At 44.9% G+C, this 24,622-nt stretch overlaps 1 protein-coding gene across 1 annotated transcript in view; it reads left to right on the top strand.

Annotated features, from left to right (window-relative positions):
- Window positions 1-18,873, top strand: part of LOC126159964 (speckle-type POZ protein-like) — a 30,537-nt gene extending 11,664 nt beyond the window's left edge. Inside the window, exons 2-3 of the mRNA XM_049916770.1 lie at window positions 11,828-12,401; window positions 18,723-18,873. Coding sequence (XP_049772727.1) covers window positions 11,839-12,401; window positions 18,723-18,873 — 714 coding nt within the window. The 5' untranslated portion in view covers window positions 11,828-11,838. The remainder of the gene's footprint in view (window positions 1-11,827; window positions 12,402-18,722) is intronic.
- Window positions 18,874-24,622: the final 5,749 nt, after the last annotated feature.

Raw genomic sequence — 24,622 nt, 5'->3', positions numbered from 1 at the left:
GATGCGTAGGATTTGGGTCTAAGAATGTAGTCGCTGTCATGTTCACGCCAGGTACACTCAGCTGTGTAATGTCCCTGAGCTGTCGAAGTCATTCCTAAAGCTGAAGACAGCGTCGTGTTTTATTTCGAGGCTCGTCTAAATGCGCTCGGACCTGCAGCCACAGAACATTGCGTATCCAGTGACATACGTACTGTTCTGTGAAGTGAGTAAGCTTTATTTTGCAGTTGTTGCCGGTAGTAATACCTTGAATTCAGTATAAAGAGCGGCAAAGTAGAGACTGGTATTACAATTAAATAGCCGCCCAGAACAAGGTTGTAACAGACAAAACTAATTTCCTTTTTCAGGAAGAAGGAAACATTCTGTTGCACACAGGTTTATACTGCGAAAGACAAAGTTACAATGAAACAAGTGTACTGACCTCGTTATTTGACTAACAAGCACTTGTAAGGGTCACATGTAGATTAAAAAACAAGTACTTGAAAAACAATCTTGCTCTACATACCTCATCTGGTGATTTTGCCACTATTAACACCCCTTCTTTGATACTTCTATACACTACGGGCCATTAAAATTGCTACACCACGAAGATGACGTGCTACAGACGCGAAATTTAATAGACAAAAAGAAGATGCTGTAATATGCAAGTGATAAGCTTTCCAGAGCATTCACACAAGGTTGGCGCCGGTGGCGACACCTACAACGTGCTGACATGAGGAAAGTTTCCAACCGATATCTCATACACAAACAGCAGTTGACCGGCGTTGCCTGCTGAAACGTTGTTGTGATGCCTCGTGTAAGGAGGAGAAATGCGTACCATCACGTTTCCGACGTTGATAAAGGTCGGATTGTAGTTTATCACGATTGCGGTTTATCGTATCGCAACATTGCTGCTCGCTTTCGTCGAGATCCAATGACTTTTATCAGAATATGGAATCGGTGGGTTCAGGAGGGCAATACGGAACGCCGTGCTCGATCTCAACGGCCTCGTATCACTAGCAGTCGAGATGACAGGCATCTTATCCGCACGGCTGTAACGGGTCGTGCAGCCACGTCTCGATCCCTGAGTCAACAGATGGGGACGTTTGCAAGACAACAACCATCTGCACGAACAGTTCGACGACGTTTGCAGCAGCACGAACTATCAGCTCGAAGACCATGGCTGCGGTTACCCTTTACAGACAGGAGCGCCTCGAGGACGAACCTGGATGGACGAATGGCAAAACGTCATTTTTTCGGATGAATCCAGGTTCTGTTTACAGCATCACGATGGTCGCATCCATGTTTGGCGACATCGCGGTGAACGCACATTGGAAGCGTGTATTGGTCATCGCCGTACTGTCGTATCACCCGGCGTGATGGTTTGGGGTGGCATTTGTTACACGTCTCGGTCACCTCTTGTTCGCACTGCCGGCACTTTGTACAGTGGACGTTACATTTCAGATGTGTTATGACCCGTGGCTCTTCCCTTCATTCGATCCATGTGAAACCCTACATTTCAGCAGGATACTGCACGACCCCATGTTCCAGGTTGTAACACCTCCGTTTATTTCGACCCGACCCGACCTGATCTGATCGAATAGCAGCCCAATAATTATTATTAATGTGACCGTGTACCTAATGGGGCTGGCAATCGGAATTGGCTGCTACGGAAGTTGTTACTTTCCAGTTCGTCCTTCTCAATGCTGTAATAATGAAATGTCACTAATCACTTTCGTAATAATACTTCACCTTCCCGATATTATTCTAGTACAAAGGGGTTAAACCACGGCGATGGCAACTCCCTTTGTCGTTAAAGCCTTGCATTACAACAACTGGCCTCCACACCTCTCTACCCGCAACATGGGACTCGCTCAACTCCACACTCGCTCTCGCAACACGACACAATCGATTGTTCGCCCTATCGACCTGTGCCGAGTGCAAATTCATAGTAAGGGCCTACGGACCCCTTACTAGGTTCTGTACAGGCCTTTCTGGATACAGAAAATGTTCACTGCTGCCCTGGCCAGCACATTATCCAGATCTGTCACCAGTTGAAAACGTCTGGTCATTGGTGGCCGAGCAACTGGCCTGTTACAATACCTACCCTCGATGAACTGTGGTATTGAAGCTGCATGGGCAGCTGTACCTGTACACACCATCCAAGCTCTGTTTGACTCAATGCCCAGGCGTATCAAGGCCCTTATTACGGCCACAGGCGGTTGTTCTGGGTACTGATTCCTCAGGATCTATGCACTCAAATTGCGTGAAAACATAAGCACATGTCAGTTCTAGTATAATATATTTGTCCAATCAATACCCGTTTATCATCTGCATTTCTTCTTTGTGTAGCAATTTTAATGGCCAGTAGTGTATTGTTTTCCAGCAGCCGTGAGTCGTTTACGCTTCACGTAACGCCACCCACTCACACGTTGTTTACACTGTTTGCCTCTTCCTCCATGTTGAACTTCAGCTGTCAGGTCGTGCCAGCCGTAGGTGCTCGTATTTCGTTTCTTGCCAAACTGCAACATGACTGCTAGGAAATGTCAGTAGAACACGAAAAGAAAATATTTCCGGAGTCGGCTTCCACATCAGGCTATTAAATCACATGTTGACATAAAGTTCAAAACAAGAAATGGGTCTGCAGTCCTTTATCACGTACGGACCGATGGAAATATGTTTGCCAAACTACAACATGGCGGACGATGCAAAGCACATGAATCGGCAGACACGCTACAGTTCCATACTCAAGAGACCAGACCTCTACAGTCATGTTGTATAGAGGTGACCGGTTTTTGAGCACTGACTGTAATAAGTGTACCGGTACTTGTTGTGTCCGCCATCTTGTGTATTGATACACGCTCGTTCTGTGCAACGCAAACTTGGCAATCTGACGCCAACAAAAGAGTTGGTAGACAGTTCCAGTATCACTACCTTGCGCCAATTACTGTTAGCAACCTTTTTCCATGCAAAACCCAACTTCTGTAAAAATGAGGGTTGCAACCTTGTTCTGGGCGACTATTCTATGTGATCAGTTTAATCTCAGAACGAACGAGTTTTCTCGTTGTTTCGGTGATACCACAATGCAGCGACATGCAGCTTTGACCTTTATACAGGTCATGTAGGTAGGATAGATTGAAGTTGCTATTAAGTGGCAGAACAGAAACGAGAGAGAATTACGGGTTCCCTCAGAAATGGTTTTTTACGAAACAGATGTTGTTGTACGTTAAGAAGTCGAACTATGACAGTGTTGACGATGAAATAGGTAACATAGTTTGGAGTACGTGCTGACTGAGTAAAATACCCTCGTATTTCTGGTCCTGCCCTAGAATGCAGCCGATGTAATACTGCAGTAATTACCAACGGAGAGGGGACCCTGTCGGTTTCGGATAGTACCACAGCGGGCATTAGTGCCAACTAAAATACTGATCTCGACAAGATTTCTCTTGATATTATCTTTTCACTCCTGTTACGCTCGCGAATGGCGCGTGGGTAGGGTGATCCTCGGTAAGGCATCTTTATTGGCCGCAGTTTCTCGATTTTTCTCGTCGTCGTCGTCATTTCGCTGCAAGCCTGGAAGCTTCGAGGAGACGCGCTGGCTCTGCGGAACAGCGGTTTGTGGGCAGGAAGCGGGCGTCCGCGCAGTGCAGACAACTGCGGGTCGCCAGTCCAGGGTCAGCGTGTGACGTCACGCGGCGAGGCTGGTGGAAAGGGGGGGGGGAGAGAGCAGCGAGACTGACGTCACGTCGCAGCGAAGAACGGCTTGGGTGAACAAAGTACCCACCACCACATTCCGCAAAGTCGTCTCAGGTTTGGATCTGTATGTGGTTACTTAGTTTTACTGCATGCTCCATCACGATATTAATTTTGTGGTGCTTATGTTTAGATTTGGTTGATACTCGAGACCTGTTGGAAAAGAGCACTGTAACGTATTATGGTTATGCACATGAGGGTATACAGGTACATTCATGGCGGTGCATTTTGTGTGGTTCATATCGTTTGAAAGATGTTTCACGCTGATACGGAAAACACTGGGGCGTAAAATGTGTACGCCACAGGAAGTTTTCAGGCAGAAGAACGTTTCCTTCAGCTTGTATAAATCATACAGAAGTGTACATGTTGGCATAATTTGACAGCAGTAATTGTATAAATTTTTCGTTCCGGTTTAGATACAGTAAAAGTTGATTGTCGATTGGCGCGGACACACACACACACACACACACACACACACACACATTAGAGTGGTCCTACAAGGGTTTAGTTTCTACCGACTGAGCTGCGGAGCCATGGAAACGGACTGAGGTGGCGGCGTTTCGGTGTTGGCAGGGGGATTTGCACCCGGGCTTGCTCGGCCGGTAGGAGAAAGCCGTCCCGTTTCACGAGACTCGGCCGATCTGCTCGGCGGTGGAGATGAGCTAAAGTTATGGGTGCGGCGCAAACACCCAGACCCCGAGAGAAGGAAATTAGCGACTCTGTCGGGAATCGAACCTGGGACGGTAACCACAGACTGCGGACACTGCTGCAGAGACCGTGAACACGAGTCGCTGTAGGGCGCGCTGTGTCGCGTGCTGTGTGGGGCTGTCCTGGCCTCCTCCCTGCTAGACGGCGTCAGGTCAGATCAGGGGAGCAACTCGGAATCTGCAGGAGGTGCGGACCTTACACTGTACGCGTCGTCTAGGAAGGTATTGCCCGAAATTTCAACCCTAAAGGGGGTGAAACGAGGATGAAGAATGTTTCGAAAAATGTCGCTATTAAGGCAGTGTTGAGGGTAGAAATGCGAAAAGTGGAATCTAGTTTCTCTGTCAGAAAGTAATAAAATACGTGTTTCAGTGTTGCTGAAAATGCAGCCCCGAAGAGTCCAATAGCGCATGAAAATCTTTTAGCAAATATTTCGGTACATTAAAAAGTTGTAAAGCTAAATTTATGAAAACTGCTATTTTGCTCCCCTGTTAGATGTAAAGAAATATTTGTTAGAGGATGAAAATTGGTGTGGAAATATCTACACAACGCAAAAGGTGTGATTTAGAAAAACTCGGCACTCCAGCTTCCAGAATAGCTTTTTGGTCAGAAATACATTGTGAAAAGACCATGCTTACATGGCCTTAATTCTCGTGAAAAGCTAAGATGGTGTTTCAGTTGGTGAAGAACATGAAAATTCTATTAAATAAGAGCAAACAAGTTTCTCCAGGCCACACAGTCCGCGCGATCGAAGCGGCGGTCGCTCGGCCAGTTGTTTCTGGACTGCAGCCGCGGACCGATCATCGGAGTGCAGTCGGGCGAGAACGGAGCCAGAAGCACCGATCCTGGCTCAGGTATCAGAACATGATTACTGCCGCGATACAAAGTCAGTCAGAAATCCAGGGGAACAGCTCGTACTGAACACAGGCGTGTAGAAGTCAACCTTTTACAAAACGGTGCTACTGTAATAAGTGCTACTGATTTTAGAAATGAAAGTGTTCAGAAATACTAGTTTTCTGTTACAGTAAGGGATCACAAATTTAGCATTGGAGGGCAGCGTGGAGGGTAAAAATCGTAGAGGGAGACCAAGAGATGACTCAACTGAATTACGATCTGGCTGATTGTATTGACAGCGGCATTCGACTGTTTGCCGGTGATTCTGTAGTGTACAGGAAAGTGGTATCACACGAAAGTTGTGAACAAATCAATGAAGATTTACAGTAAATAAACGTGCGGTGTAATCAACGGCAGTTATCTCTCAATATCAGTAAGTGTAACTTACTGCGTATAACAAAGCGAAAATCCCCATTAATATAACAGTGCAAGATAAATGACCAATCTTTGGATGCTGTAACATCCGTCAAGCACCTGGGTGTGACTACTCGAAATGATCTCAAATGCATCAGATTACACAAGTAACAGGTAAGGCGAACTCTAGATTGCGGTTTATTGGTAGACTCCTAAAGCGATGCAGTCCTTCACAAAGGAAATCGCTTACAATACTTTAGTTAGTCCAGTCTAGTATTTTTGGTCTGTATGGGAGCCTTACCAGTTGGGTCTTACTGAAGAGACAGAGAAGGTCCAAAGAAGAGTGGCAAGATTCGTGACTGGTACGTTTAGCCATCCCGAGAGCGTTACAAATCCTATAGAAAGTTTGAAGTGCAACACACTTGCAGATATGACGACGCGCTAAACGGAAGGGGCTGCTCACTAAATCCCAAAATCAGATGTTCGCCGAGGATGTAGAGCATATATTATTACCACCAACTTTCAAACCGAGCAATGATCACGACTCGAAGGTACGGGAAATTAGAGCTCGCACTGAGGCGTTCAGACAGTCGTTTGGTGTGCGGACATTTGCCACGCCGGCCATTTGCCGCGATTTTACGTGTTGCACAGGGTTGGGTCCCTTGTCTCCCCCTCCCCCTCCTCATCCGCCGCCGACCCGCAGTAAAGGCACTTACTGACCCTTCCGCTGGTTTTCTTAAGCCAGCCGGTGTGGCCGAGCGGTTCTAGGCTCTTCACTCTGGAACCGCGCGACCGCTACGGTCGCAGGTTCGAGTCCTGCCTCGGGAATGGATGTGTGTGATGTCCTTAGGCTAGTTAGGGGACTGATAACCTCAGATGTTAAGTCCCATAGTGCTCAGAGCCATTTGAACCATTTTTTTCTTTAGGACCAGAATCTCTTCGGATTTTTCGCCACATTTCTAGACAGTTTCGTTGAGGAAACTATTAAATGCATCTCGCATTGAAATCCGCGCCAAATTTCGAGCCACAGTAAAACTTCGCCAGTCTTGGACATTTTGCGCTCGTCTGAATTATACGTGTCTTTTCGGTGCTCCTGCAGCAGCTTTTTCGTGTTGTGTGTACCCTGGGGGGATCAGTTCCCTCCTCTGTTATTAATTTCTTATGAATCTCTTGAATGCTGTTCATACTATTTCTTTGAACTCAAGCCACATATGTTTTTCACTTACATAGTTTGGAAGGATTGGAGACTGTCTCTTAGAAAGACGTCAACGGAATTTTTAGTTGATTTTATAAATATATATATTTCTCGTTTAGTTTTGCTGAATTTCTTTGTTACGGAATTGAGCCTCGCTACGACTGTGTGTTCACTAATCCCTGTATCCGTCGTGATGCTCAGGATTATTTGTGGCTAAGAGGTCAAGTGTGTTTTCGTAACCATTTACAATTTGAGGCGCGAACTTATTGTTCAAAATAATTTTATAAAAAGCATTTAGAACAATTATGGAAGTTGATTTCTTTCTACAGAAGGGTCTGAAAATATATTTTTGTCAACATACGGAAAGTAGATTGAAGTCACTGCGAACTATAATTGTAGGAGTAGGGTACCTATTTGAGTCTTTGAAATGTTCAACAACTGTTTCATCTGAGACCGGGGGACGGTGAAATGAGTCAGTTATTAATTTATTCCGGTTGCCGAATATAACCTCTGTCCATACTAAGTCACAGGAACTATCTGCTTCAATGTCGCTTGTGAGCTGGAACGCACATTACATTATTTTTCCTTAAGTTGTGCTTCTTGTTTATGTTGTAGTGGAGATCATTAAAATTACTGCTTCTCCCTCCAAAACCTAGGATGCTTTCTCTTTGACCCTGTAAATACCAGAGCTAAACAATGTAGGACAACAACATACGTTACAAGCATACCATTCTGTATTACTAAATTTCCTTATTTCTAACATTTTAAAATTGTACGTCAACTTTAGATGACGTGTCAATCACAGACGTTCTTATTTCTGCTTATGAACGTACTTTGTCATGTTTTGAACATTGTCCCACTACACTTCATTAACTAATATTTCGCCGAAAGGGATATCGGATTTTAGAGAGTAAATTAATATGTAGTATGTCGTTCTTCTTTTCAAACATTCACATATCCATTTCTTCTTTCCTTATTGTCTTTTGGGCATCCAGCTGTAGTAATTAAAGTAGGCACAAATGCAGCGATCGAAAAGAAATGATTAGCGTACATTCGCATTCTCTTTACAGCGTTCCTTTCTTGTTGCTCCCATGGCGATGGACTGTTTCTACCGCGATCAGTAAGCGTGAAAAGGAAGCTACCGTACAGACAGAGGATCTATATTTATACTAGGCAGAACTAATTACATACTGACATAATCGCCGGAATTGCTTTCGTTTCCCAAAAGATATAAATATGTCGATTTCGGAAAAGAAGCTCTGTATTCCGCCAAGATGTCGAAGGAGGTCCCTTAAATACTGGTTGTATTGAGTAAGATGGGGAGACGGCGGTTTGAAAGCGGACAGAAGTAGTACGAGGAAGGGCGTCCCTAACCTGAGGGATCGCTACCTGGCCGATGGGCAAGCGTGGCAAATGTCCGGCATTCCAGTCGTTTTTCCCTCGTGCTATCCGCGAGTGGAACAGAGGACTCATCTGGTCTAGTTATTGCTTAAGTCACTCCCTCCGTTTATTCCTATATACAGGGTGGCCCATTTTAATCCATAATGTGGAATAACTCGGGCTGCTGTTGTTGTTGTTGTTGTTGTTGTAGTAGTAGTCTTCAGTCCTGAGACTGGTTTGATGCAGCTCTCCATGCTACCCGATCTTGTGCAAGCTTCATTATTTCGCAGTACCTACTGCAGCCTACATCCTTCTGAATCTGCTTAGTGTATTCATCTCTTGGTCTCCCTCTACGATTTTTACCCTCCACGCTGCCCTCCAGTACTAAACCGGTGATCCTATGATTCTTCACAACATGTCCTACCAACCGATCGCTCCTTCTAGTCAAGTTGTGCCACAAACTCCTCTTCTCCCGAATTAGATTCAACACCTCATTAGTTATGTGATATACCCATCTAATCTTCAGCATTCTTCTGTAGCACCACATTTCGAAAGCTTCTATTCTCTTCTTGTCTAAATTATTTATCGTCCATCTTTCACTTCCATACATGGCCACACTCCATACAAATACTTTCGGAAACGACTTCCTGACACTTAAATCTATACTCGATGTTAACATATTTCTCTTCAGAAACGCTTTCCTTGCCATTGCTAGTCTACATTTTATATCCTCTATACTTCGAACATCATCAGTTATTTTGCTCCCCAAATAGCAAAACTCCATTCCATTATCCTTGTTTCGCTTTTGTTGATGTTCATCTTATACCCTCCTTTCAAGACACTGTGCATTCCGTTCAACTGCTCTTCGAAGTCCTTTGCTGTCTCTGACAGAATTACAATGTCATCGACAAACCTTAATGTTTTTACTTTTTCTCCATGGATTTCAATGCCTACTCCGAATTTTTCTTTTGTTTCCTTAAAGTAAAAATTTGCAACTTGGACTGGTTTTTTATGCTACTGCTGAATAGTAGTTGTTGCCCTAAGGTACTGCAGCATGCTGCAAGTTGGCAAAAGAAAATGTTTGTAAGATGCAGTAGCTGCTGTTAATTTTTCCAGAGGAAATCTGTTTCTCACATGTAGAACACTCAAGCTTGCCATACTTCAGACATTTGGTGGGTGATTAGATAAATGTTATAGATACCTCTTGACTAGCATTTTCCACTCAAGTGATTACTCATTTGACAGCTCTTCACTCATAAGGCATCTGACTTTGAGACACGAGCAGTTTTTAAGCAGTTAGGTTTAAGTAGTTCTAAGTTCTAGGGGACTAATGACCTCAGAAGTTGAGTCCCATAGTGCTCATAGCCATTTGAACCATTTTTTTTGCACGTCGTACTCATTGGAAAGCTTGTAAACAACTTTAATGATGGACGAAATGAGACCACTTCCTCACGGATTTCCTGGGAAACGACACACAGACAGCTAAATACCTGTTGCAATTTGTGGAACATTCGGTAATGAAGACCTTAAAGGTCATGCCTCTTCTAGGGCACCATCACGGCACTCCTATTGAGAGACTCTATGAAGAAAAACCTGTGTGGGTGGACAGCAAACAGAAAACCGGTGCAGAAGACACAAATGACAAGCAGCCACATCCACGCATTCGCCCTCTGTCTGAAGACCTGCTGCAGACCACTGCACGGTGTGTGGTCGAACCACTGTCCTCCCGAATGTGAGTCCAGAGTGTCTCACCGCCGCGCCCTGCATATCCAGTCCACTACTTGAATTTCACACACGTTTCTCTGTCGGTTACATGGCGCCGACACGCACGAAGATTGTGTCTCCAAAATATGCTGAAGGTCTGTTTCTTAGACGAGGAACATGTCGATGCTCGAAGACTGTATGGAAATGTAAACGGCTTTACAGCTTTTACCACTTCGTTTATTGACATGCTGCAGCACTTGGATGTAGGAAAATACGGTAACAATACCTGTAAACAACAGTAAAAACTCGTTCATTATGCGATTACAACGCCTGTGTCAAGAGTTTTGAGCCTGTAACATTGAGTGCATAAAAAACGACAAAGCTATATAAAACGGAAACAAGTGTCCAACTAACTAATGAGGGATGGGGAAGGAAGACTCGGGTTGGTCGGGTGGCTTCCAGAAGCCTGCAGTGCACGTGTTGGCCTGCGACCCTGCGCTGACCTCCGGCGCTACGCTCTGTACAGCACTGCCTCGGCGTCTCCATCCACGTCGAGCTGGCGTGACAGAAGCCTTGGGACGAATTCTTAGGCGCTCTGCTAGCACCGTAACAATCCGGCAGACCTCTTACGCTGGGGTAATGGAGATGCTAAGTCGGCACGTTTCGAAAAAAGTGGACGCCGTGCTCGTGAAACTCCCTTGTCTGAATTTCGGAAACCAGTTTACACTGTAGGGTGTGGAACTATTTCACTGACTCCGTCGTTTGCCCCCTCATACGACCAGGAGAGTCAAGAGTGATGTCGGAGCTGTGATAGAGCTTACTTTGGTTTAGCCATGACGTATCTGTCATCTAATAAGTCCGAACGTTCTGTGGGGCAAAGATGCTATACAAACACGTCCACGCCAAAACGAGATACAAATATATATTTGTGCGAAAGTTCCACAACACACGTTCTGGAAATGGAAGCAACGAGTTTCATTTCTAAACTGCTCAACCTGGAAATACCTTGGTACACCATAGCTCGCAACAATCGGATAAAATGGCGACAGGATTTATGATTGTATTATGCAGCATTCTTTACCACGGAGGTGGACGCAGCATCTTTTTCTTCAGAAATAAGACGCAGATATCAATCTGTTAAAAGGAGATTTAAACATACCAATGAATTTAGACTGTTACAGTGGTTCAAAACGGTTCAAATGGCTCTGAGCACTATGGGACTTAACATTGGAGGTCATCAGTCCAATAGAACCTAGAAATACTTAAACCTAACTAACCTAAGGACATCACACACATCGATGCCCGAGGCTGGATTCTAACCTTCGACCGTATCAGGCGCGCGGTTCCGGATTGAAGCGACTAGAACCGCTTGGCCACCATGGCAGGTCAAGTTTAATTGTGCCTACCCTGAGAAATTCACCGACGAAACTGATTTCTGCATTACATGTGCATTGCTTCTGATGAGGTGTCACGGATCTGAGGAACCTGAGATAAGGAGGAAGAAAATTTTTCTCAGAGGTGCCATGAGCTTGGATTTAAATATGTCGTGTAACTTTAGGGCTGAAAGAAGTTTGTTGCTTTCCCAATTTTTTTGCTGAGACATAAATAAACCATCTTTTGACTGAGAACGATAACATTTGTAGAAGGTGAAAGCAGTCTATCATAGCACTACACTGGTAGTTACAAACCTTAGGTGATCACGAAGCAGTACGGACCCTTGTCATTTTAAGGAAACTGGTGACGTTGCAATTGGTTTAGGGTGGACAACACTCACCAGCTGTTGTTTCATTTCATACAGGTCTGCATGCGCCTCGTACAAGTGTTGAGGGTGCAGTGTGAGGGCTGCTCAGTGGCACTGTGTTTCAGGACCACCCACCATGTCGGCAGTTACGGAGGTTCAGAACACCACAACCGAGGCCCTGGCCGCCCTGCTAGACGGGGGTGAAGGCGCCCTGGTGACGCTGGTGGCGGGCGAGACGAGGGTGGCGGCTCACAGGGCCGTGTTGGCAGCCGCGAGCCCCGTGTTCGCAGCGATGTTCGCGCACGACATGCTGGAGGCCAGCTGCGGCCAGGTGAGCATCGACGACGTGGAGGGCCCGGTGCTCAGGCTCCTGGTGGCCTACGCGTATACCCTGCAGGCCCCCCAGCTGCCCGACACGGCCCCCCAGCTGCTCTCAGCAGCCGACAAGTACGGCTTGTCGGCCCTGAAGGCTGCCTGCGAGCGGCAGCTGATCGCGCAGTTGGCCGTGGAGACCGCAGCGGCGACGGCCGTCAGGGCAGTGAGGCACTCGTGCCCGGACGCCACGAGGGCTGCCGTCTCCTTCATAAAGGACCACCTGCAGGTGATGGCCACGCGGGGCTTTGCGGACGCTGTGCTTGAGTACCCGCAAGAAGTCATTGAAGTCTGCAGTATGCTCGGTGAGCCACCAGCAGAAGCCAGGTAAGCATGATTCCCTTTTTGGCAGTGCTAGTGTGAATTTGACGTCGCCCTTGCTTTGTTCGCCCTTGCTTTGTTCGCCCTTGCTTTGTTCGCCCTTGCTTTGTCCGCCCTTGCTTTGTCCGCCCTTGCTTTGTCCGCCCTTGCTTTGTCCGCCCTTGCTTTGTCCGCCCTTGCTTTGTCCGCCCTTGCTTTGTCCGCCCTTGCTTTGTCCGCCCTTGCTTTGTCCGCCCTTGCTTTGTCCGCCCTTGCTTTGTCCGCCCTTGCTTTGTCCGCCCTTGCTTTGTCCGCCCTTGCTTTGTCCGCCCTTGCTTTGTCCGCCCTTGCTTTGTCCGCCCTTGCTTTGTCCGCCCTTGCTTTGTCCGCTGCCTACATAGCATAACACCTTAATGTCACCTACTTACTGATCGTCGGTCACGATGCTAAGTCTCTCGCTGGTTTCACTTCTTCTGCTTCTTATCAATTTCGCCTATCTCTGATTTACTCTGATTCCATATTCTGTACTAATTAGACTGTTCATTCCATTCAGCAAACCCTTTAATTGTTCTTCACTGTCACTGAGGGAACCAGTCATCAGCAAATCTTATGTCATTTCACCCCGAATTTTAATTCGACTCTACAATCTTTCCATTATTTCCGTCATCGCTTCTTCGATGTATAGATTGAACAGTAGGGGCGAAGGATTACATCCCTGTCTGACACCCTTTTTAATCCGAATACTTCATTCTTGGTCTTCCACTCTTATTTTACCTTCTTGCCTCTTGTACATATTGCAAATTACTCGTCTTTTCCTATAGCTTACATGTATTTTTGTCAGAATTTCTAACATCTTGCACCACTTGATATTGCCGAACACTTTCTCCAGGACCACAAATCCTATGAACGTCACGGAACTTCAATTTTCTTTTCCATTCTCCTGTGTATTATCCTTGTCAGAAACGTGGATGCTTCAGCTGTTAAGCTGATTGTGCGATAATTCTCACGCTTCTCTGCTCTTGCAGTCTCCCAAATCGTGATTATATTTCTCTCTGTCAGATTGTATATTGCCAGACTCATACATTCTATACATCAGTGAGAATAGACCTTTTGCCACCTCCCCCAGTGATTTTAGAACTTCTGATTGAATGTTGTCTATACCTTATGCCTTCTTTGATTTTAAATTTTCCAAAGCGCTTTTAAAATCTGATTCTAATCACCAATATTTTCCATACTGACTCCTGCTTGTTCTTCTGTCACGCCATCGGACAAGTTGTTCCAATCAGAGAGGCCTTCAGTGTACTCTTTCCAACTATCCGATCTCGCCTCTGTATTTAACACTCGAATTCCCATTGTGCTCTTAATGTTACCACGCTTGCCTCTAATTGCGTGGAACATTGCTTTGACTTTTCTATATGCTGTGTCAGTCGTCCCAAGAAAAATTTCTTCTTTGATTTTTTCACATTTTTCGTGCAGCCAATTCAACTTAGCTTCTGTGCACTTCCTATTCATTTCATCCTTAAGTGACATATTTCTCTATTACTGAATTTTCCTGAATATTTTTGAACTTCTTTCTTTCTTTGATTGATCAACTGAAGGATTTCTTATGTTTTCCATTGTTTCTTCGCAGTTAGCTTCTTTGTACCTACGTTTTTCTTTCCAGCTTCTGTTACTGTCGTTGTTAAAGATATCCATTCCTCTTCAACTGAACTACCTATTGAGCTGCTTATTATTGCAGTATCTGTAGCCTCAGAGAACATAAATCTCATCTCTTCTTTCCTTAGTACTACTGTATTCCACTGCTTTGTACATCGATTGCTCCTGACGAGTCTCATAAAATTCAGCCTACTCTTCATCACTGCTAAATTGTTATGACTCTATATCTACTCCTGGGTATGCTTTACAGTCCAGTATCTGATTTCAAAATGTTTGCCTGACAATAATATAGTGTGACTTTAAACCTCCCATATTTCGGTCATTTTCCAAGTATACCCCTTCGTCTAGTGATTCTTGAATATACTATACCAGCTATTACTAGGATAAATTTACTGTAGAGCTTAACTAGCCTTTCTTCTCTCCTATTCCTATTATCAAGTACATATTCTCGTGTAACCCTTTCTTCTACTCCTTCCCCTACGATCGCGTTTCAGTCCCTCCATGACTATTACATAGTACTGAATTACCTGTTCAATATCCTCACTTTTTCTCTTTCACCTTCAACTTGCGACGTCATCATGTATACCTGAACTATGCGTGTTGTTGGTTTGCTTTTGATTCTCAAGAGAACATATCTATACTCACTTTCTGTCCTGCCTTTCTATTGATACTGAATCCTACTGCTGTTGCTACTACCCTATTCTCATGTGACCAGAAATCCGTTTCTTATTTTCTGGCTTCCCAACCACATTCGAACTCCTCACTTTCCAGCTGCCGAATCATAGAATGTTATCCTTTCGTTGGTTACTCAACCTTTTTCTCGTGGTCACCTCCCTCTTGGGCCTCCTCGCCTGGAGGTTTGAATGGGGGACTAGTCTTTTGCTAATGCAGAGACCGTTATGGCTCTTATTGAATCACATGCCACATGTCATGTTGATGCACGTTCTGTATCTTTATGCAGTGGTTTACATTGCCTTCTGTATCCTCACGTTGTTGATCATTGCCAATTCTTCCTCATTTAGGAGCAGTTTCCGTCCTCAAGGGAAAGAGAGTGCCCTGGACCTCTGTCGGCCCCTCCGCCCTCTTCGGAAAGGCTGTTGGCTGAAAGAGGGTGACACCTGATGCTGGAAGTCTTCAGACACCAATGCTGATTATTCGTATTCAAAATTAAAGTGATGGTGAGGTTCAAACCTGGGACTGAAGACTTTCCTGATCACTAAAAAGGACGCTACCCCTAAGTGACTGGCCCCAAAGAGTAGGGTATGACTCCCTGAGATGAGATGTCCAGTAAAGCAGGAGCTATGAGCACTGGGGCTACTCATGCACACTGGGGGCAAACAAGAAGAGAATGCTCCAGGCAGCACAATATCATTGTCACACTCAATGCTGTGTCTTACAATCACATTTCCTTCTAGTCTCTGTTCAGCTATCACCCTGAATATTTTCCGTGCATTCCCTTTCACTAAACAGACAGGAAATCTCTGCCCCCCCCCCCTTTCTTGTTTGAAGTTCCCTGGGGTGTTACCAGAGGTCGTCCAGGGAATCCTATCAGGTTTCCTGCTACTGGGATACAGCAGATTATATTCGCTGTCCACCTACAGGTGTACGACATATCTTTCACAATGTCAGTATTGATGTGACGTTTTCATCCAGCTATCATTTGTTGCCTCTGTCTCTCGGATACATATGCTCCATACAAGTCTCTATTGTTTCCTTTTCAATTAAAAAAAATCCATATTCAATAAACTACAGGTTACTTCACAAGTTGTAAACATTGTCCATCAGATAAAATTGCATACACTGCGTAATCCATTTTTTCTTTTAATGGTGGACTCTACTGCAAACTGCTCAACACGAAAACCGTTGTTTAAGAAACACATCACCACTGCTGTCTTTTCAATGAATCGAATTGTGGAGACATTACATGCATATATATACACTCCTGGAAATGGAAATAAGAACACATTGACACCGGTGTGTCAGACCCACCATACTTGCTCCGGACACTGCGAGAGGGCTGTACAAGCAATGATCACACGCACGGCACAGCGGACACACCAGGAACCGCAATGTTGGCCGTCGAATGGCGCTAGCTGCGCAGCATTTGTGCACCGCCGCCGTCAGTGTCAGCCAGTTTGCCGTGCCATACGGAGCTCCATCGCAGTCTTTAACACTGGTAGCATGCCACGACAGCGTGGACGTGAACCGTATGTGCAGTTGACGGACTTTGAGCGAGGGCGTATAGTGGGCATGCGGGAGGCCGGGTGGACGTACCGCCGAATTGCTCAACACGTGGGGCGTGAGGTCTCCACAGTACATCGATGTTGTCGCCAGTGGTCGGCGGAAGGTGCACGTGCCCGTCGACCTGGGACCGGACCGCAGCGACGCACGGATGCACGCCAAGACCGTAGGATCCTACGCAGTGCCGTAGGGGACCACACTGCCACTTCCCAGCAAATTAGGGACACTGTTGCTCCTGGGATATCGGCGAGGACCATTCGCAACCGTCTCCATGAAGCTGGGCTACGGTCCCGCACACCGTTAGGCCGTCTTCCGCTCACGCCCCAACATCGTGCAGCCCGCCTCCAGTGGTGTTGCGACAGGCGTGAATGGAGGGACGAATGGAGACGTGTCGTCTTCAGCGATGAGAGTCGCTTCTGCCTTGGTGCCAATGATGGTCGTATGCGTGTTTGGCGCCGTGCAGGTGAGCGCCACAATCAGGACTGTATACGACGGAGGCATACAGGGCCAACACCCGGCATCATGGTGTGGGGAGCGATCTCCTACACTGGCCGTACACCACTGGTGATCGTCAAGGGGACACTGAATAGTGCACGGTACATCCAAACCGTCATCGAATCCATCGTTTTACCATTCCTAGACCAGCAAGGGAACTTGCTGTTCCAACAGGACAATGCACGTCCGCATGTATCCCGTGCCACCCAACGTGCTCTAGAAGGTGTAAGTCAACTACCCTGGCCAGCAAGATCTCCGGATCTGTCCCCCATTGAGCATGTTTGGGACTGGATGAAGCGTCGTCTCACGCGGTCTGCACGTCCAGCACGAACGCTGGTCCAACTGAGGCGCCAGGTGGAAATGGCATGGCAAGCCGTTCCACAGGACTACATCCAGCATCTCTACGATCGTCTCCATGGGAGAATAGCAGCCTGAATTGCTGCGAAAGGTGGATATACACTGTACTAGTGCCGACATTGTGCATGCTCTGTTGCCTGTGTCTATGTGCCTGTGGTTCTGTCAGTGTGATCATGTGATGTATCTGACCCCAGGAATGTGTCAATAAAGTTTCCCCTTCCTGGGCCAATGAATTCACGGTGTTCTTATTTCAATTTCCAGGAGTGTAGTTCTATTTGCTTTACTCAAATGCAAATTTTGAATATACTCTTCATAACTTTTATAGCATAGCTCTTGTAATTCTTGTCCATCTTCTTCTTTCCCTTGGGCTTCACATCAAACAGTCCTTGCATATCCATGACCATATAGTTTCAACAGTAAGTTGATACCCCAACTTACCAGTTTTTCTCTATCGCTGGATCTCTGCCTCTCTCTCTGCCTCTCTCTCTCTCTCTCTCTGCCTCTCTCTCTCTCTCTCTCTCTCTCTCTCTCTCTGCCTGTCTCTCTCTCTCTCTCTCTCTCTCTCTCTCTCTCTCTGCCTCTCTCTCTGCCTCTCTCTCTCTCTCTCTCTCTCTCTCTCTCTCTCTCTGCATCTCTCTCTGCATCTCTCTCTGCCTCTCTCTCTCTCTGCCTCTCTCTCTCTCTGCCTCTCTCTCTCTCTCTCTGCATCTCTCTCTGCCTCTCTCTCTCTCTCTCTCTCTCTCTCTCTCTCTGCCTCTCTCTCTCTCTGCCTCTCTCTCTCTCTGCCTCTCTCTGCCTCTCTCTCTCTCTCTGCCTCTCTCTCTCTCTCTGCCTCTCTCTCTCTCTCTGCCTCTCTCTCTCTCTCTGCCTCTCTCTCTCTCTCTCTCTGCCTCTCTCTCTCTCTCTGCCTCTCTCTCTCTCTCTGCCTCTCTCTCTCTCTCTGCCTCTCTCTCTCTCTCTGCCTCTCTCTCTCTCTCTGCCTCTCTCTCTCTCTCTGCCTCTCTCTCTCTCTCTGCCTCTCTCTCTCTGCCTCTCTCTCTCTCTCTCTCTCTGCCTCTCTCTCTCTCTCTCTCTCTGCCTCTCTCTCTCTCTCTCTCTCTGCCTCTCTCTCTCTCTCTCTCTCTCTGCCTCTCTCTCTCTCTCTGCCTCTCTCTCTCTCTCTGCCTCTCTCTCTCTCTGCTTCCAGTGATATAATTCAGCATCCATACATCCCTCCAGTGATATAATTCAGCATGCATACATCAATTTTCAAATTACCGCACAACCAAAAGTAGCAGCCAGTTGACTTTAACTGCTTCTAAATTCTGTCTGATAGTTGTTCTGTCAGGGCAGCAAAATTGTTGGTCCTTATGTTTGGGATTTGGTTTGTGCTTCATTTTGAACAATTTGTTGTTTTGCATCTTAAGCTACGCCAGTGGGGAATATAGCAGAAGTAGTGCAGAAAAAGACCAGTTAATTGGGGGCACAGTCACGTTAAGTGACGGGCTGGTGTTGTTGGCACTGTGTGTTCTGTTGCCCCGGTGGACAGTCCCTCAGCTGTACCGCCTGCAGTGAGCCCCTGTGTGAACACGCCCACCCACACAGTGTTTCTCTGTGCAGCTCGCCGACCGCCACAGGGGGCGGGTCCTCCCCCAACTCTGACCGTCAACCCCACAGCGGCCACAGCCGGACTCCTGCTGCAGCTGCGCCTCCCACGTCTGCCCGACACACCCCTCCACCTGATGACGCAGCCGTCTCTCGCTTCCGGTGAGTTGTGTTGCCACACGTGCCCAAGTCTTACCCTAACAGTACTGCTTATTTTGGTATTAACCAGCCGATATAGTAAATAAAATAAAATACAGATTCCTTCAGTTTTTGGATAGAGGTTACAGTTGCCATTAAACATTACTCCTTTCTCACTTTTTTGGCTATGATATTTTGAAGATTGAGCACAGAAGATTTCTCGTTCTCTGTATTTGCCGTGAGAATTACGTTCAGAGTCACTCAACTGTAGTTACGTAGGAAGTGTCCCATACAAATCATACCCATTTCCAAAGATTCTTTATATATTGATGTGTTGAATCTAGATTTTGTTTTTAGTGATGACTGTGTGTCTTACAAATTGATTCTGAAGTAAATGGGTGTGGAAACGGGATTTTTCACACAATTCCACTCAACAAAACCTATGTGAATGGTTGTAGATATAAGTTATTGAAGACACTCGGGAAGAAATGGCGAAAGAAAGGTAAACAGAAATACAAGTAAGAATGACAAAGTTAATATTTAGTACAGTAATGAGGATACAGCTTGTTTTGGACATGTCTTAAAATGTAATTCGAATTTTCCTTAAATGGTTCCCTGGTCAGTTACATCTGTAGTGACTATTGGAAATCTGTGCCACACTGTAACAGGAACCCAGATTAGCTGCTTATTGCAGGCAGTCTCCTTGAGCAGTAGGCTGCCTGAGCACACCTCATCGACACTTGCACTAGAGTTTATCCACTTTTGGGAAGAGTAGCAAGAGGGAAATTGAATCGGTGGATGTTACCCTACTTCAGAGGATGTACATCAGAATCTCTGGTGGTAGTGTTAGCAAATCATGGGTAAAAAACATCATCCACAATGGTAATTCCATCTACGCCAGCAAACGCACCCAGCTGGTCTAATGGTTGAGGTATCTGCTCTCGAGAAGGGAGAAATGCAGTGGGTGTGGCTGAGTGGAGATGCGTACAGCACTGTATGGCTCGTCACTCGCAAACAAACTCCTGTATTCGATGGAGGTCACCAGGTGTGATGAGTAGTGGATTTGATTCACTGAGGAGAAGTTTTGCATAATTCCATGGTATAGTTAACTATTATTTTTAGAAAAGGGCAACCGACGTGGGCAAAGATAGTTGGTCCTACTGAAAATATACTGCCATCTCAAAGTGAACTGACATGTTTGCAAGATGACTCAATAGCTGGTGGATTTCAAAATAAAGTATGGAACAATTTATGCTTCAGTAACACACACACACACACACACACACACACACACACACACACACACACACACCTGGGACCAACAGCAGTGAGACTCTTCGACATGCCTTTTGAAATTAACCAGAGCAGAATGCAATAAGCTATTGTATAATACAGAAATTTTCTCCCCTATACAAAGGGAAACGTGGGAGCCAAACAAGTAATTTAATGTGGATAATGTGGCAGGAGTCTTTTGAATGGACTCGACTTATTCCCTTTTAATAGTTTCCACAATGAAACATTGTCTCAAAATGTGGTAGAAAGCCCAAAGACATGCTGGTCGTATGTAAAGTACACCAGTGGCAGAAAACAGTCAACACCGTCACTGTGTGATAGCAATGGAAATGTTCCCGATGGTGGTGCCACTGCAGCGGAGTTACTAAATACAGTTTTCCTTAATTCCTTCACGAAAAAAGACAAAGTAACTATTCAAGAATTCGAAACCAGAACAGCTGTTAGTATGAGTGACATAAAAGTACATATTTTAGGTGTTGTGAAGCAACTCAAATCACTTAAGAAAGGCAAGTCTTCTGGTCCAGATGGAATACGAATCAGGTTCCTTTCAGAGTATGCAGACACAATAGTGCCTTTCTTAGCAATCATATACAACCGTTCACTTGACAAAAGGTCTGTTCCTAAAGAATGGAAAGTAGCACAGGTCACACCAATACCCAAGAAAGGAAATAGGAGTAACCTATTGAATTACAGACGCATATTACTGACATCAATTTGCAATAGGATTTTGGAGAATATACTGTACTCTAACATTATGAGTCATCTTCAAGAAAATGACTTACTGATACATAACCAACACAGATTCAGGAACTATTGTTCTTGTGCAACACAGCTAGCTCTTTATTCCCATGAAATAATGAGTGCTGTCGACAAGGGGTCTCAGACCGATTCCATATTCCTAAATTTCCAGAAGGCTTGTGAGGAATGGTATCAAAAGAGACTGTTACAGGGTGTATACGCCTCGGGACATCTGGGAAAGACTCGGGAATTTTTTCATCCGGAAGAAAACTGGGAAAAACCTGGGAATTTTTTAGAAATCTGGGAGTTTTTCATTGCTTTTGTTTTCAGTTAATGTTTTGTCATTTTTACTGTTAACCGATACTCTAATAAAGGGTATTACTGTATCCCGCTACTGCAGAATAATACTGCATCTACAAAATATGAACGAGAGAATGAAACTTAAATGGCAAAGGAAATGCGTTATATATATATATATATATATATATATATATATAATAAAACACAGTGCTCATACAAGCGTCTGCCAACAGCAAAATGTGTGAAAGGCTGTAGGAAGACAATGCAATGCTTCCTAACAACAAATTACCTCCGATGAGCGTTAAGTCACAACTGTTTACATCAGATTCATTTAAGCAGTTACGAGCGGAATCACGTGCATGCACAGTTGAGTCGCGTCTGAGTAGTACCTTCTCCCACTTCTGGAAACAGAAATGTCGCTGTTGGTTCTGCACGCAGCAAACCGGAGTATCTGAACCGGGCGGCAATTTCGGTGGCGGGGGGGATTCGTATTCTTAAGGAAAAATAACCTTGTTTCACAAAGCGGCTAGGGTGGCGCCACCATCTAACCGTCCAGTATTGCCCTGGTACGAAATATCATAGATCTGGGGCTGATGCGCAGAGCTTACAGTGGTTTGGGGGGGGGGGGGAGAGCTCCACGTGATGTGTGTTTACATTTAGTGATTTTGCTGTTTCCTCTTCGTTTACTGTTCTCACGCGAATGGAAAAAAATGATTTCTGTCGTTGGGAACTACCAAGTGAATTAAAATACATTCACATAATTACGGAAGGCTAAAATATGTTACTAATTCCAGATTTTAATATAATATCCACCTTTCTGACTGTCAAGCATTAATCGCCTTGCATAACAACAAAGTTATTTTTGTCACTTTGCTAATGAAATTCGGCTTTTATTTATCTTTTCCACTGAGTCAGCCAGTTTGTTTGAAACGATGTGTTTAATTCCACACTATCGGCTAGATTAAACTGTTCGCTCCATTTCAAGTGCAAGTTTTCATTTTTTAGCACGTATGGCATTACGCCATAATAAAGAACCAAACATGTGACAATACATTGCTGGTACTCCAAGAAAATTTACACCCCGAAAAGCACACTGAAAAGCTTAATATCAGATCGAAGCCTACTTCGTTGGGAATCTGGACATACGCATGTGCACTTCAACACAAATTATTCATTTCAGTATGGTTCAAGAAATTCCGGGTCTCTTGTAGTATCCTCTGATCCCTTGTTCCTTTTATGACACAATGTAAGATGTTTTAATGTTTTACTCATAAGAACATACGGGCTTCCTACGTCGTCATAGCTGCGCAAGCGCGGGGACGCCTCTTACCTGAAGCTCTCTGGCAGCTGCTGGAACAAATCTATTCTGACAGATTGAGGGGAAATATTACGAATTGTGGTTTGAAAAGCATTACCTTCAAAGTAAATTTCCTTTTACGCAAGATGAACTGTTGTTCTTGTGGTCTTCAGTCCTGAGACTGGTTTGATACAGCTCTCCATGCTACTCTATCCTGTGCAAGCTCCTTCATCTCCCAGTACCTACTGCAGCCTACATCCTTCTGAACTGCTTACTGTATTCATCTCTCGGTCCCCCTCTACGATGAACTATGTGCAAAAATTTAGGACGAATTTCTTAAATCGCAGAGCGTTTGGCTCTAATTTAAAGACCAACTCTTTGATGACAAGCCATTTAGAAAAATTTCGAACCCAGAACATCAGAGATTTATGTCGGTGTTAAACATTTTACTGGCACATTGTGTGATGTATCTTAAAGTGCAAACGCGCAAGAAAGATCGACATTATATGTGAAAGCTTAGCTTCTCTTGTAGCTTATTAATCTTCGTGACAAATATTATATTTGAAAGCTTTGCTTTTCCTGTACCAACACTATGTAATTAGTTTAAACCATTAACTTGTCCAGTTTGTGTTTTTGCCCTAATTGAGTGATGTTGCTATTCGCTGACTATATCACGTGTCCTATGTTCTGAATACCCGCTGTCATCAGCTGGCGAGATCACGTGACATTAGCTGTGACTGCTTACAAAAGCACATAACAATGTTCATTTCAATGCTTCGGAACGTAACATGCAGTGTTTTGTGAAACGTGTTTTTTTTCGCCCTGTGTTCCCTTTTCTGAAGTACCAGGAAATTCTAATGTGCTGTATAAAACCATAACCATTCAAATGATTGATAAATTTTACAGTTCCGAGGGAAAGTATACTCTCACTTAACACAGAAAAAGTGTATTTTCACCTGGGAGAAAGTCTTTTTCACCCGGAGGAGTGTGTATTTTTAATCAGAAGATCTGGGAAAAATCCGGGAATTTTTTTCCTTCTGTGTGTAGACACCCTGCATTAATCAAATTGGGTGCGTGTGAAGTATCGCCTCAGTTGTGTGAATGGATTCGTGATTTCCTCTCACAGAGGTCACAGCTCAGATAGACGGCAAAACATTGAGTAGAACTGAAGTGATGTCAGGCGTTCCGCCAGGTAGTGTCAAAGGCCCTCTACTGTTCCTGATTTAAATAAATGATCTATGAGATAATCTGAGCAGCCCTCTTCGATTGTTTGCAGATGACACTGTAATTTACAGTCTACTAAAATCATCGGATGATCAATTCCAATTACAAAATGAACTAGAGAGACTTCTGTGTGGTGCGACAAGTGGCAATTGGCACTAAGCAAAGAAAAGTGCAACGTCATCCACACGGGTACTAAAAGAAATCCGATACATTTTGGGCATACGATGAATCGCACAAATCTAATGGCTGTCAATTCGACTAAATACCTAGGAATTAAAATTACGAGCAACTTAAATTGGAATGACCACACAGATAATATTGTAGCGAAGGTGAAACAAAGACTGCACTTTGTTTGCAGAGCACTTACAAAAGGCCACAACGGCATTTTATTAAATTTCGATACATCGGAAACTACATTTTAAAAATCTGAACAGTCATAAACAAGTTCTATAATCCCGCAATCGAAGTCTGTTAATTCCCGTTGTGCGGCCATCAAGACGTCTGAAACCCTTTGCCAGGAGTCACCTCAGTACAGGTGACAGGGGCGCCAACACGCTGCCCTTTTATACCTTGCATACGCGATACTGCTGCCATCTGTATCTGTATCGCTATCCCATGACCTTCTGTCAGCTCAGCCTGTCTCTACCTGGAAGCACCAGGGTGGTTCTACAGCGCAAAAGACCTGCTGTCAGTTAGAAATTAGAAACTGCTCGAAATTGTATGTAGACGGAATAGATTTTAAATAAGCTAAACATTTATTCAAAACAACTGATGCCTTGTCATCCACAAACTAAATACTTTCCTTGGTGAAGTGTGGTTTCACATTTTAATGAACAATACGGTCAAATTCCACACCATCGACTGCTAGACACATTTGGAATAGCTGTTTGAGAGAGAGAGAGAGAGAGAGAGAGAGAGAGAGATG

This window comes from Schistocerca cancellata, unplaced genomic scaffold (assembly GCF_023864275.1).
Source record: "Schistocerca cancellata isolate TAMUIC-IGC-003103 unplaced genomic scaffold, iqSchCanc2.1 HiC_scaffold_1150, whole genome shotgun sequence".
Lineage (NCBI taxonomy): Eukaryota > Metazoa > Arthropoda > Insecta > Orthoptera > Acrididae > Schistocerca > Schistocerca cancellata.
Note: the sequence above shows the minus strand (reverse complement) of the source record. Positions and strands in the feature narration are given on the sequence as shown.